The 15,474-nt window shown below is 40.2% G+C and overlaps 1 protein-coding gene across 1 annotated transcript in view; it reads left to right on the forward strand.

Annotated features, from left to right (window-relative positions):
- The window catches only part of LOC138196211 (rho GTPase-activating protein 26-like), a 76,078-nt gene that overhangs the window by 22,256 nt on the left and 38,348 nt on the right, over positions 1-15,474 (forward strand). Inside the window, exon 2 of the mRNA XM_069146041.1 lies at positions 14,036-14,131. Within this exon, the coding sequence (XP_069002142.1) occupies positions 14,036-14,131 (96 nt within the window). The remainder of the gene's footprint in view (positions 1-14,035; positions 14,132-15,474) is intronic.

A 15,474-nucleotide genomic window follows, 5' to 3' on the forward strand; every position in this document is an offset into this window, starting at 1 on the left:
CTATTTGGAGACTGGCACTAATCTGGTTAGTGTGGTTTTCCACCCTCTCTTCTTTCTCTGCCTCCTATCACCACTGCTGCCGTACTGATCTGATCTGTAACGTGCCCAACGGGCCTTTTAAACGGGAGGCTGCTGCGTGGACGTTGCGTAGCTCAGAGGAAAACGAAGAAGTGTTTTCTTGCGTAGTAATGTTTGCAATAGAAGACACTACTCTGACTCCTCAAGTGGTTAAAATGTTTTGGTTCTTCATTTGAGAACACTGCATTGTGTAGAGAAAGTTTTTGGACAAAGCTGGTGGAAAAATGTGTGAAAGATCTCCTTAGCATTGTTTCCCTAATATGATTTATTCGTCATGGTAATGCCTAAGCGTTCTTTTTCCACTGTTTGTGTTGGAGTGGCGCTCGGTTTGTCTCGTACCATGGGACAACGGAGCCTCTGAGGCAGCTCAGAACAGCTAGAACAAGCCACAACAGAAGGAGAACTACTCTGTCATCTCTGGCTCGTTTCCCTCTCGGTGTCTCTCACCTTGTCAATGAGAGGGCTGCTCTTCCCTCCTCTGTCAGCGTGTTTCTCTCTGTCGCTTTATGTCTGTGTCTTGGTGGGTTTCTACCGTTCCATCCACCCCCGGTGAGCTCTGTGTAAAGGGAAGGTCATATATTCTCTTACATTTCCTGTTTTGAAGAGGATGCCTGGGCTCTGTGAAAGTCATGGCTGTCATATCAGGGAATGTCATTAGGCGAGATGTTTTGTGGGGGGACTGCACCATTTTTCCAAAGTGATATCTTCAGCTTGCTTGGCTTGGTTAACCAACCATCCAAAAGCCGAAGATATCCAGTGGATGAGACACAAGATGACGAGGATTTGATTTAGTAGATTTTAAAAATGTTATGCAGAATATGTTGCACAAAGCTTTTAGCTTCCAGGTACTTTTTAGAGCTGCAAGTCATTATTTTTACTCTCGATTTACCTGCTAGTCATTGTTTCTTTTGATTATGTTTGTCATTTGTCAGAAAAATGAAGTTTCCAGAGTTTAGTTTATGTTCGTATTACAGTCCAAGTCGAAAATGTATCGTGACAGAAAACAAAGAACAGCATAAAATCTTTCAGATGTGAGGAGCTTGAACCAATAAATGAGAAAATTATTTATTTATTGAGCAACGATTCTAAACATAAAACTTTCAGAGTCAACAATCAAGTTGGCGCAAAAAACATGAAGTTACCCAAGTGTGCAGCTTGAAATCACAGGGGATGATATCATCGTTGCTCACCTTGAGCAGTTCCAAGAATAAACTGTTACACTGCCAGTCTTTTTTTTTTGTAATGCTTGTTTCAGACTGTCTCAACGTCATGAACAGAACTCCGGGGAAAATGATACCGGGGGACACGCAGATACTTGTGGTGTCTGTGTTCTCCCCATTTCCACAAGAACCTTATAAAACTGGTGTTTTCCTTGAAATTACCAGGTCAGTTTTAGCCAGAGCAGGGCTTTTCTGGCGGCGTGTCCTCCGCTCGGATTCCAAATCCGATTGTCCCACATTCCTGTTGTGGATTTTTCCAGCGGCAGCCGGCGGCCTGCAGGATGATTTCACCCCACAGATGCTCTTTTTAAAAAAAGAGAGGAAAACCTCCCTTGCTTGTCTCTGTTCGCTGTGTCAGCAACAGGCGTGGCAGTGCCAAAATCAGAGCGGGAGGGAGGGAGAGAGAGAGAGAGAGAGAGAGAAAGAGGTTGAAAGAGGTTGAAAGAGAGTCACGGAGAGTAATGTTGGGCTGGGAAGAGGGGGAGTGTGACAGAGCGTACAACTAAGAGAAGCTGATTGTGACGAAACAAAAACAACAAGATGGAAATAACAAGAGAGTGAGCGGTAGAGATGCAAAGACAGAGAGAGAAGTAAAGATGAACGAGGGAGAAGTCCTGTATGGGAGTCCAAGGAACAGAGAGACCCAGAAACTGAACTTTGTGCTCCTTGTCGTGGTCTGGCTTCTTTGTGCCTGTTGCTAGGACACCATAGCTATGTGGCTTGGGACAAGAGGAGGGAGAACGAGAAAGCCTCAATGATGTACAGTGTTTCTCCGTTTTATTCCCAAAAGCTACACAGATCATTTCCAACGATTACATTCAGTTATAGAGACAGCAATTTATCAGCAGACTCTGGAAAGTTTAAAGGGCCCTTGTTTTTCCGGTGTTATATTCACAGTCTTGATACCCATAAGGTGGTTTTAAGTACTCAACATAGTCTTACAGTTCCTCACTACCAAGAACCGGCTATTTAGTGTCTGTGTTTTCAAGCTACATTGACATCAGTCTCTTCCGATTGGCTGATTCTTGTCTGTGTGACGTACGTCCAGGCCAGCCAAAGGTTTTCGTGGGTGTTGTAGCTTGGTAGCTCTGTGACGGAATGACAGCTCTGTTTTTAGTTTGTTTTTTGTTTTTTTTCTGCATAAATTTGGATAGTGTGCTTTGCTGAAAGCAGGCTTATGACATTAGCGTGAATTTGTGACCTGACACATTTCCTTTGTCCAAATAGCTCGTCCAAGTGGTTTATTTGTTGAGTACGAACTGTGTGCATTTCTCCATGGACCCTTTCACAGGATTTTTACAGCACCTTAAACTTGCTTTCTATTAAAAAATAAAAATGGAAATCTGAATCTTTACAATATGGGACCCTTAATCTGTCATTGGATTGGTAAAGTAAATGGTCACACGGTCTGATGTGTTGTATGTTTGTTAGAGCTCAACCAATATATATGATATATATAGATATGACCGCTGTAATTGAGAATACTGCAACAATGTTTAGTCAATTAAATGCTGAATGAATTTACTCACACATTTTGTGATTTATCAAGGAAAAATGTCAAATCTCCATTTCCTAAATTTGTTGATTTGCTGTTTTCTGTTTTTTTTCTTTTCTTTTTATGGGAGGTGGTGTGGTGTTATGGTATGCCGTCAGACTCGCATACAACAGCACAATACAACAGTGTATAATCACTGATATCTAACAATAAAATTGTAGTTAATTGAAAAGCTAATAACAGCACATGAAACATGAGGAAACTGATTGTTAGTGTTCCCATCCATGCATCTAAATATGAACTAAATGACATTAATTGATAATAAAGTTTCCATCTTCTCCACAGCAGTCCTCTCTCTCTTTAATATGCCTTAATTCCTAAAATCTTTTTTTATATTTCACTTCCTAAATTCTGCCAGAATCAATTCACATTTCCTTCTCTTACAGATGTTTCTCAGCTCAGTTCCCTCTTTCCCTCACGAAAACTATATGACTTTCTTCCTCTTGCTTCTCTCCGTTTCCTCCAAACCTTCCTGCCCCCACTCCACCATCTGACTCTCAGTTCATTTTGGACGGGACTTTGTTTGTCATTGTTAGGTTCTTTGTGTTCCCAGGCTTTATTTAGCCATTGTTGGCCTCTGACCACCATTCAACCAGTTTCTGATGAGCAAAGTGCTATTATAGGGCAAAGAAAAGCAACCATAAACTAGCACAGAACTTCATTGCCTTTACAATCTCTGTGGGATTTAAATAATTTCTTAAAGATAATTTAATCCTGTTTTTTGTGTGTCTTTTTTTTTAATCTCTTTTATAAATTACTTCCATAGGATTCCTATTAGGGATGGGTAGTTTAACACTCATAAAACAGGAATGAGGATGAAGGCGGAGTGTGTAGGCCATGTTTGTTGTTTTTAGATGGTTTAGCTTGATGACTGATTGGATGTATGGAAAAATGAGAATGATCTGACTGTTCTCGGCTAATTACAGGGAACTTTTACAATACACACACACACACACACACACACACACACACACACACACACACACACACACACACACACACACACACACACACACACACACACTTGTCCCCCTCAGTCACAGCACTGACACATTCAGATATGATGAAAGCCATCTGCTGAGATAGACAAAGGGAGTGTTTCCAGTTTGTATGTATGTTCGGTCTGCTTTGTCAACCCCAATGCTGTGTCATGTGTTGGCCCATGTTTGCTTTTGTAAATGGTTCCAAATGTGGGCCAGTGTTCCTTGTAGTTCCTCTCTCTGTGTGTGTGTGTGTGTGTGTTTACTGTCATGACTCAACATGCCAAGGAGCTCCATCTCAGCTTAGTGGTGTTTATGGTCCACAGAGCTGCTGCTGGCAAACACACAAAGGTTTTCATAACATTATTGTAATAAATGTATTAAAAGTAAAGTTCCTAATTTGCTCATGTAGTGATCGCTGTCATTATTTTTCACTACGTTCTTGGTTTCGGGATTTATGGTTTTGAAGGTTTTGAGCTGTAAACAAAATTAAAATTTAGGATTAGTCCAAATGACATATGTATTACACAGCTTTACAGAAAAGTGTTCACTGTTTTACAATATTTTGAACCAGTATCAAATTTAAGTGGGAAATTTTAGCTTTAATATGACCTCATTTCCTTCTTCATTGCTGTATACGGTTAAATGCATGTTAAAAATACAATTGACGGTGGATGGCTGGTGTTGGGGGTCGGTGGGGGGTACCGGACCTCAGGTCTGTGTGTCAGCCTGTAGTTAAAACCACCAGCAGGAATATTTATACAAGTGGCGGCAATTAGTGTGTGATTGAGGGGTATGCAGAGACTGTGTGTGCATCCACGTGTGTGTGTGTGTGTGTGTGTGTGTGTGTGTGTGTGTGTGTGTGTGTGTGTGTGTGTGTGTTTTTTAACATTTTGTGTGTTGAAACCGCTATGTGGTAGAGAATATTTGAATTGCCCTGGAGCATTCATATGTGGTCAGCATGCCACAGGAAGTAGAGCGATGGGGCCAATACAGTGCTGCGCTTTATCCTTAACCAACGTCTACCTCTGATAGATGTCAATACTTTGCAAGTAGTGATTTTATGTACCTTTTAAAAAAGTTAAAAGAAGTACTTGCAGATCAAAATTGCACATACGTTATTTAATAAAATGGTCAAAAGTCATAAATGGTCTTTATCTTTGCTTTTGTGAATCTTAAACTACAGAGCACTTTCATAAATGATTTGACATAATCACGTGTACACCTGGGACATATGTGTAGATCAGTGTGAAATAGAAATTGAATCAAATCGGGACCTTGTGAATCAGAATGGAATCAATTTGGGAAATTAATGACAATACCCAGCCTTAGTAAAGTTAGTAAAGTGACATATGATTTTAATGTTGAAAAAAATAAATCTAATTTAGCCCTAGAATGTGTGCATGTGTGCTGGCATGCTTGTATACTGTGCAGCATGTGTCTCCTGCATGTGATGTTGTGTAAAGAGTTAGCCCCAGCCCGGAGGTTGTTTCGAGCATCTTGGCAGCGGCGCGGTCCTGATGACATATTTACTGTACAGCCAGCCAGCTTAGCCCTTGGAAGGTGATGAGATAAAATATAACTATGAGCTGTTTTTCCTCTCTTTCACCCCATTTCGGTGCCAATCTCAGAATCTGTCTTTCGATCTCTGAGGTGACGTTATTGTTGTTGCTTCCAACCCAAACTTACACAGTGTTGATGGGGTCTTGGATTTGATTTTTCTTGTGTCATAACAAAACATTGAAATGGACTTTTTTGTTCATTTTATAATAAACACATGCATACCGTTTTTCAATCCAACTATAAAATGAACACCATTAATGCCACGATGTTCCGATGACTGAAGAGGATGGATTTGATTCCACAGCGATTAATAATCCACCTTTAACCTCGAAACATTAACCCCCTTTACGCAGCCCTCATGGTATTAGATGGTATAGACTTAATATTACTGGACGGCGGTGAGCTTTTTTTTTTCTACTGTTCTCCAGCTGTGTTGGTGGATTGTATTACAGGCAGATGATGGGTCTTAAATATGGATGTGTAACAGGATCTACGTTCATGTCCGGATTTGACCTTAATCACCCATATATGCTCTGCAGTGGGCAAAATAAGAGGGATGAGTTGGTATATGTTGTGCGTCATTGGCACCTACCCAGTCAGCTTCCTATAAAGCTGACGGAGCAGAGTGGACAGACGAAAGGAGACCTTTGACCCCTGCTTCCCCCCCCCCCCCAGCCTGCATTCTCCATGACAACGCCTGAAAAAGCCATCTCCGCTTCCTCGCCTTTACACTTGCTCAGACACTTTCCCTGCTTCTGTGGCTCGTTGTTGCCATGAAAGTAGTGTTTTCTCTTTGCTAAATGTCAAACTGACCTTGTGTGCTGTGTGTAACAGGAAAGCCTGCCCATGTACCAAGGTTCATGTTCAACAACCACTTACACTGGGCATGTTTTTGTTTTAAAAGCTGCTCTCGAGCCATTCCTGCTTTATTTCTTTTAATAAGAAAGACTATGTACAGATGTTATGTTAGATATGAACTCACAAAGCTACAACTGGATTACATTTGTGATGCCACAGACATATTTGATTTTGGCAATATCAACCTTCCCTGTATCATTTTCCTTTTGTTTGTCCCTGCTTTGTGTTCCCATCACTACACGGGACATCTCACTGACTTACATTCATTTCCTGGAGATGTACTTTAACCCAAACCATAATGAGCACTTGCCTAATCCTTATCCCAAATCTAACCTTAAGCCTTTACCATAAAGTTTAATCATCTATGTTTTCAATAGTTTTATTGTCCCTTAATAGAGAGGCAAAGCCCAACAATGTGACTGTGTAAACATACGTATGCCCTCATAACATGCAGGTACACGTACACATACACACCCCCATGTAGGCAACCTCTTAGAGCTTGCCATGCAACAAAGCAAGGACATTTGGCCAAGGGTGACCAAGTTTGTTGTCAGATCTTGAGTCAAAGTTATTGGGATTTGGCAGCAGTGTCTCGTATCTCTAGAGGGAATTTACATATACAAAGTTGTCTAAAAACCTAATTTTACCGCATATTGTTTAGTAATTTCAGCACTAAATGCTGATGTGTGTTTTTTGAAGTGTACTACACAGTGCTGTGCCAAAATCTCCAAAATGATGGGATACTATACAGTCTCAAATGTCGGTTCAGATTTACAGGAAATTATTTACCACCATGATAGAAGAGTCAAAGCCAACTGTTATATTCACATTTTAACATTGATTTGAGCCAATCACCAAAGCAATATTTACACTGTCATTCATTTCTTGAAAAAAAAGTGTCCCAAGTTGAACTCTTATTCTTCCAAAATATTCCAGTCTATTACGGTATAATATATATTGCACTGTAGTATGATTTCACAATCTTTTACTATATAATTGAGTCTGTAAATTCCTCTCCTTGCTTGGCTGCTGAGTCATGTAACAAATTAGATGAGGAGACTGAAATCTGTCTTTGTCTGCACAGATGAATAGTGTGCATGTGTGTGTGGTGCGAGTGTGTATGTGTATGTGTGTGTGTGTGGTGCGAGTGTGTATGTGTGTGTACTTGTCCCACTTGATGAATAGCATTTCTATTCACATGCTTGTGGAACAAAGCTACTGCAGAGTTCAAGCTACTGCTGGATATCCTGTTGATATCACAGTGACCCATTCTTTTGACTGTGTATGTGTGTTTGTGAGTTAACGCACATAGCAGCCGTTGTAGTGCTGCGGCATGGTTGTGGTTAATTACAGATTCCTTTTGTGTGGCTTACAGTGCTGTATGTGTGCGAGTTTCCCCGTGTTTTTCGGAGTAAGACGCCACATTCCAGCGGTGTCCAAGTCACTGTCCTTCAAATGTCATTGTTAAACCGTGGACCGAACATGTGACAGGCCCATTTAGAGCTGAAGGGATTCTTCTCGCGGGCTTTGCCACCATCACAAGCAAGTCCTTTTCAAGAAATGATCTACCTGATACAAAAATATTTGTGATACTTCAGAACCAGACAGAGGTTTTGTGAATTTGGAGTGGTCATCATTCCACCTGTATTTTTTTTTTTCAGTCACTGAACTATGACTCAGAGTGTTGCCTAAACCACTTTATGTGGAGGTTAAAAATAAATACACCTGAAATTTAATAATCCTTCATTGAACAAGAAAACTGCACACACAACTGCAGCAGGTGTATAGTCAGTCAAAGATGAACCATCACATGTCATAATTTAACTGTTCACCTTTATTTTTGTTCCAATTAAGTGTGATTAACACAGTTTTTAAAAAAAAATAATCTTTCTAACCAAGTCTATCTTTCGCCAAAACCTTTGGTGATGTCAGCACATTTCCAGATTTGTGCAGTTCATTTATGGAGTTAAACCATATTTGTGTTGCTACAAACGATGGCCAAAATTACAAAAATGAAAGCGAGGTTGAAACACAGCAGAATTGTTCTCTTGGGTAAGCCGTGCCAGGAATTTCAGTTGCAAAGGACCCGACAAGCCAATTACTTCTCAAGTTTGTGTGTTAAGACTATTGTTATTTGTGTGGTTCCACTGGTTGGTGTCATAAGCTCAGAAGGGAGTGAAGAAGAGAAGCATGGAAGGAATTCTGTCATCTAAGTGTGAAAGAAGAGGGGAAAAGGACAGAGCGGCAAGAGTCAACAGGGTCATTTATTTTTAGTCGTCACTGTCCTCTGCTGGCCTTCCTGCCTGGACATACACGCGCACGCGCACGCGCACACGCACACGCACACACGCACGCACGCACACACACACACACACACACACACACACACACACACACACACACACACACACACACACAATACTAAATAGCAGTGACAGCAGATCACCGTCTGCTGCAAGCATCCTGCATTTTACAGCTCCCAACAATGGGTCTTTTTTGTTTCAGCTGCAAATCTGATTTTGCATATTCAGAATAGTTCACATATTTTCTGTCCAGTGGTTGATTTTTATCACATTGACAACAGACCTACGCAGCTATACCAATGATGGAACCCTTCTGTAGCAGTAGGGACAACATGGTATGTAATTCAATTCTGTTTGGTGGTTTATTTCGAGGGACAATTTATCTAAATGGGCAAAAGCTAGTTAAATATAACCACTTTAGTTTTTAGCACGTGGTCAGCTATTGTATTTGACTTGATCAAAGTTACAAAAATATCTTGCTTTAGTTTTTCTTTGTTCTATCAAGCAAAAAAAATATACAAATCTTATAACGCTGACTCTCAGTTATGTGGTTCTTTGACTTCTCATCTTTTGGTGTTATTTCTAATTGGTCATCACAGACACTGGCCAACTATCTTTTAACCTTGACCATGTGAGTCACTGCATTAAAAATTATACCATAAATGGTAAAACATCACTGCCTCCTACATCTGTAAGTCGACCTTCTCTTGCAGGAAAGCTTCTCTGGACAATGTACTTGTTGTGGCATGTGATTCTTTCTTTGTTTTATAGTAATTCATTTGTGTTGGCAAGATTTTACAGAATCATATCGGCCAACAATGTGGTTTTGATTTGAAAACATGGTTTGAGTGAGCTGAGACCCCTGCTGTAAGCTGCTGTGTGTGTGTGCGTGCGTGTGTGTGCGTGTGTGTGTATGTGTGTGTGTGTGCGCGTGTGTGTGTGTGTACGAGTGCATATGAGTGCACAGATTCACAAATGTATGGCGTGTTCATGTGCGTTCAAATGTGTCCAAGTGCGTATCTATCGAGAAGATTTCTAAAGGGAGAGCTATTGCACACATGATGTATCTACACATATGAGCCAGAAAATAATGATGTAACCTCATCACACTGTTCGCCAAAAATGTGGAATGAAACGACCTCCAAGGGCCAGTAAGCTAAACTCAATGGCATACGAGTGCGTTTGTTTTCATCACAGTTTCAAATGATTAAACCTGAAGTCATTTTTTAAAAATGAAAGGGAGTCATAGGGGGGCAATACACATAGTATTCATATTATTATGTAAGCAACACTGTCAAGTAACTGACAAGTACAAATAAGCACAATAATGTAATGATAATAATTTCAGCACACACAGCAGCAGATATCAATTACCGTCCTGAATTATTGCAATAAACTGAGCACATCTGACTGGACAAATCAGCCTTTTATATTACATAGTCCATTTTGTAGGATATACTACCTCATGATGCAATTAGACACCCCGTAAAACATATCCAGAATGAGGTTCCATGTTAAAATAATAACACAAAAAGTCAAAAAATAAAGAACAGGAATAGATATGCGTGACTCGACTTTACGAACTGACAATACTCAGGTCTGTTTTTTGTAATTAAAAAAAAAAAAAAAAAAAAAAAATTAAGTTCCTGTTTTCTAATCTCAATGGGGACAGTTTATAACTACAGATATGAAGATGTCAAAGTTAAATATAACCACTTTAGACACCCCGTTTCTTTTTAAGCTAATGTACAAGAGTTCAAGATGTGATTTCTGTCTGGTTCTCTAATTTTACAGTTTAGAAAGGTGCCTGTGCAATGAGTAATTTTAGGAACATATTTGCACAAGTGTCAGTTTAAAAAAACCAGTTGTATGTGGTTTCTAACATTCCAGGTTTTGTTCTCCGCAATACGACTGACAGTTCCTGAGATGATGCAAAAAATGCAAAAGAACAAGAAGGCATAACATTTTTAGTAATAGTAGCTGTTACAGCAGCGAGTACGACTCTCTCTTTGTGATGGGCTATTAAAAGAAAATTCCATCTTGAAGCACTTTATACAACGTCAGCATTAAATATGTTTGAGGCGAGACGATCAGAAACATCTCTACGGATGTTCAAAAGCTACATGGGAAGAAATTAATCACAGGCCAATTTCTCCACACACAGCAGAAGCCACCAGAAGTCCTTGAAAATGCAGTTGCTGAAATGATGAGGATTCCCATAAAAATCCTTATTCTGTAACTGCATCTTAGAAAAACTCTCTTAAACACAAAACCACCGAAATATCTTTATTAGGGGTTCAGCAGCTACATTTATTTTCCTGTTCTTGCCCTGGTAGCAATTGATGATTTTTCTATTAGGTACTCAGGCCTAACTGTCTGCACACACCGGTGTTACCGCAGTAGATCAGAAGGCAGCGAGCAGGGTTGGTGACATAACTCTTTCTAAACTGCTGTACATACACGCAAACATGTACAGTATATCCTGCAACCAAATACAAAAAAAACCTCAATCTGTAGCTTGCTGATCTGATTCAAATAAAGTACAAGTGAATGTATGTGGAACTATTCCCCCAAAAACACTAGAATATACGAGCAATCCTAAACTGACTTCTTACAGGTCTTAACAGACGACATCACATTACTCCAGTTCTGGCCTCTCTCCACTGGTTCCCGGTCGGTTTTAGAATTGATTTTAAAATTTTGTTGATCACTTTTAAGGCCCGCCTGGGTCTGGCCCCGAGCTACATTATTGAAATGTTAGCCCCGTATGAGCCAACTCGCGGCCTTAGATCCTCCGGTGGGGCCCTTCTGGCCGTTCCAAAGTCGAGACTTAAATCAAAGGGTCACCGTGCTTTTGCCATTAGGGCCCCTCGACTTTGGAACGACCTACCCGAGGAGATGAGGCTTGCAGAATCATTAACTTCTTTTAAATCACTTCTTAAAACCCATTTTTATAGAATTGCTTTTAAGTGATGTCGTCCTTTTACGTCCTTTTATGCAGTTCTTTTGTTCCCCTGTTTTTGTTTGCTTATTTTATTCATTTATTTATTTGTTTGTTTTCTATTCCATTTGCTCGTTTTGGTTATTTGTTTGGTTCCGTCGTATTCATTACCTTTATGGTATGGTCTTTTTTGCCTCCTGTTTTCTTAAATGTTTACCGGTATTGACGTTACGTATGACTATGCTTTGCTTCTCTGTAGAGCACTTTGTAAACTCTGTTTTTAAAGGTGCTATATAAATACAATTATTATGATTATTCTGTATGAATGTGTAAGTGTATCTGCTGTATTTTTTTTGATAGCCTTCTGTTTTTCTACTCTTTGGTCTGTGGTTTGTTTCGACGTTTATGAAGGAGAGCACACGGAGTATGGCTGGAGCCAGAGTGAAGAAATGAACAACAACGGGCACGTTTCACTCACAGGGTGCTGAGAGGAGCTGTCAGTGGCAGGAAGGAGAAAACGTAGCAGTGAGAAATGAGAGGGAAGGGAGGAGGCAGCCAAAAATAAGAGAGCTGAGAAGTGAGGGTGAGGGTGAGGGTGCAGAAAGAGATACAGTGCTGTGTAGCTCAGGGTACACATGGCGTGACATCACCACTGTCGGAGCTGAATTTGTTTCCCACTGAGGCCACCCATGTTGAAAATAATGGACTTGTGCCACCAGGCAGAAGGAATAAAAAAGTTAGGGAAATGAAAGGTTGGTGAAAAGTTTGTGATAGAAAACGGACACCTCAGTTACATCACAATCTGTTGGCGGTGCAGCCTCATTTGTGAATGCAGTATGTAATGCTGCTGATTATAGAGATGGTCATTTTCCAGCCACAAAGAGTGTGTTTAATCACTTAAATGCTGCACCCGAGCTTAGCCTAACCAATTATAACATTATATAATTTTTCAGACCAATCCATTTGATTGGTATCTAGCTAGTTTTGTTTTGTTTTGTTTTGCCCTTGCAAGTTTGCTAGAGTTTTCACCATAACATGTCACAACCTACAATTGTTTTGAAATGTGACAAGATACGGGAGACTACTGGAAGACTTAAAGTATATATTTTTTCTGTACTGGACACTGACTGGCACTATAAAACCGCAGTTTATCTTTCAAGTTTGGAGTGTGGTCTCATTTTGGTCATACTTATTTAGATGATAGAGCCACTGTGATTCACTGCTCACTGACATCCTACAATGCTTTTCTGAGTCGGTCCCGGGAGAGAATGCGGTGTGTGTGGATGTGTGTGTGTGTGTGTGTGTGTTTCTGGCAGCTCATGCAGGAGCTGCTTGGCCTGTGTTTCATTTCTCCGACTGGCAAGCTGCACAGATCTGTGTGGAGGACCTGTGGTATTTACATGAACATGGCCAATTACTCTCTGTCTGTCTTCTCTCCCGACACTCACTGTCCTTTCCCTGACTCCCATCTGTCTTTCAATGAAACTCTTGATCTGTCCTCTCTTGTCTGTCTCTTCCTCTGCATCCTTGTCTGGATTTCGTTTGAATATCTATCCAAACTGTACAAAACGCCACAGAAATTCACATTTGTTTCCGTAGCTTTTATACAGAGTCTGTCCGTCCCCCCCTCTGGAAAACTGGGGCTGACCACATCATACTGTTTCTCTTGTTATAAGTCTTTCTCTTTCTAATTTGACCAAGGCAGTAAAGGAACAGTTGGTATCCCCCAAACATTCATATAAAATGTTAATTATTTTTAAATGACTGGAACTACTTGATTCGTTCTGTCAGTTTCAGGATAGTATGCTTGGTTACAGTGTGTTGTTCCTCAACATGTGGTTTTGAAAGAAAGTCGCTAATGCAAAGCGTGTCTCTTTTTGTGTGTTCCTCTTTATCCTTCCCCTCGTTTGTTCTGATCTTTTGTGTGTGACTGACCTCGGCCAGCCCAGCAACAGGAAATGTTGTAGTGAAGGTGACCCTGCCTCGAGTTTGAATACAGTGGAAGCCAAAATTGCTGCGAGTGTCTGTTTCCCAGGAGCTCTTAGTGCCTCATATATTATTTGAAAGGCGTCCAACTGTCCGAGGCTTTTCACTTCCTCGCTCGGCTAATGTGACGAACACTTCATGGAACTTTTTGCACTTTTTAGCACAATCACACATGTGCAGACACACAAACCTTCATACAAATGTTAAGTGCTGTCAACCTTCATCGCTAACGCCACAGGGGACTCACTCACAGTATCCGCCTGTAGGCTTTTTCCACTCACTCTCACTTTCAGGAACTGCATGAAAACCATAATCAGAACATAATGCACGATGATTTATTTCAGGTTTTTAGGCCAGGTCACCAACATTTAAAGAATGTGATGCTGTCTTGAAGTCTTTATACTTTGTAGTTCAATAGTTATAGGGTTTTACAGAATAACATGAAATATGGATTTTTACTAAGAAAGCACTGAAGTGTCCTCACAGGTAAAATAAAATGAAACATGAATGAATCCTAACTGCCGATTTGTCTTTTCTTTCCAATCTCTCAGGTCTGTCAACAGCGAAGAGGAAGTTTGCTGACTCTCTCAATGAGTTCAAATTCCAGTGTATTGGCGATGCTGAGACGGATGATGAGATATGCATAGGTGAGTGTGCTGATATGGAATCCAATACACTCACTGTACCAGATGAAGAAAGCCTCTAAATAGACTGTAGACAAAGCTGTGTCATTTAGTCACTGGAATAGAGCAGTCATATCAGCACTGATTTAAAGGCCAGCTGGATTTTCAGTGCTGCTGTACAGGAAGCCAGTGAGTCTCAAATTATGCGTCTGTTCTGAAGACGCTTTTTTTTATCTTTTTTTAATATCAAAGTTTAGTGTGTGCGATGAATGTCATCAAGAATAATTCATTCTGTTGTGCAAATAACACAAGATCTACAGTTTACTTTACATTGTTAGAGTTCAGCTTTTTCTTTGTAATAAAAGCTTAATAAATAATTGACATATGGTCCCAATTAAAACGTCCTCAGTAGTAACCACGCCTTTTCTTTAAAGTGACTGTTGCTGTATTCTGATCCTTAGCTACTCCCTCCTTCGAGCTAGTGCTGTAAAGTTAATGCAAACCCAAACTTGATACGAATATGTTTAAAATTTTTTAATATTGGTGTAGAATGTAACCATTCATTTCATGAAGTCATCGGGGCCGTTTGCTGTCCGGGCGGCCTGCTGTGTCATGAGAGGGCGTGCGGCCGCCACACCCTCTCATGCTGCAGCTCGTCACTGATCTGACTCACCCACTACTGTTGTTTAACCATCCCCAGCCATCGCTCCTGAACAGCTTGCTGCTCAACTGGGCTGCACCGCAGCATTGTTATTTTTTAGGATAGTCATACTCATACTCGTGTCGAAACAGATTTTCTTCTCTCTGATACAATGAGGGTTTTATAAGGGCCAAACTGATCTACAACATATCAGGTTCAGGAGAATTTTAGTCTTTGTTAAATTTGGAAAAAAAACCTGGCTCCTCATCGAGCAAAAATAGCAGAAAGATAGCCTCTGTTTGATTTTGGTCACTAATATCCTAATATTATACTCTTATTATTCTTCATGATTGTTCTCAGATGTTTTACTGAAAGATTTGACTGTATTAATTGAGGTTGTTTTTTTTTTTGCTGTTTTTAATGCATCAATCATTTTCTACTCAAATTCTTTCCTTTTATTTTTGAATCTCAGTTCCGTGACTTCGAAAATCTCATAACGTGAAGTCTGATGTTGACTAACATCAAAGTTGAAGATGTTCAAGTGTTTTGTTTTGTGATGACTGAGGAATAAACTTGATTTTCACTCTTTTTTTTTTTTTTTTTAAATACATGTGATTTGTTTTACATGCCAGTGCATATTGCATACCCTGCACATGTTCAGTATGCACTCTACACTAAGTGTACTCTGTGTCTGAAGAGCAGCGTGCATGTGCGTGTGTGTGTGCGT

The sequence above is a fragment of the Embiotoca jacksoni genome, unplaced genomic scaffold (assembly GCF_022577435.1).
Source record: "Embiotoca jacksoni isolate LCO1_2020_lvr unplaced genomic scaffold, fEmbJac1.0.p SCAF_13, whole genome shotgun sequence".
Classification (NCBI taxonomy): domain Eukaryota; kingdom Metazoa; phylum Chordata; class Actinopteri; family Embiotocidae; genus Embiotoca; species Embiotoca jacksoni.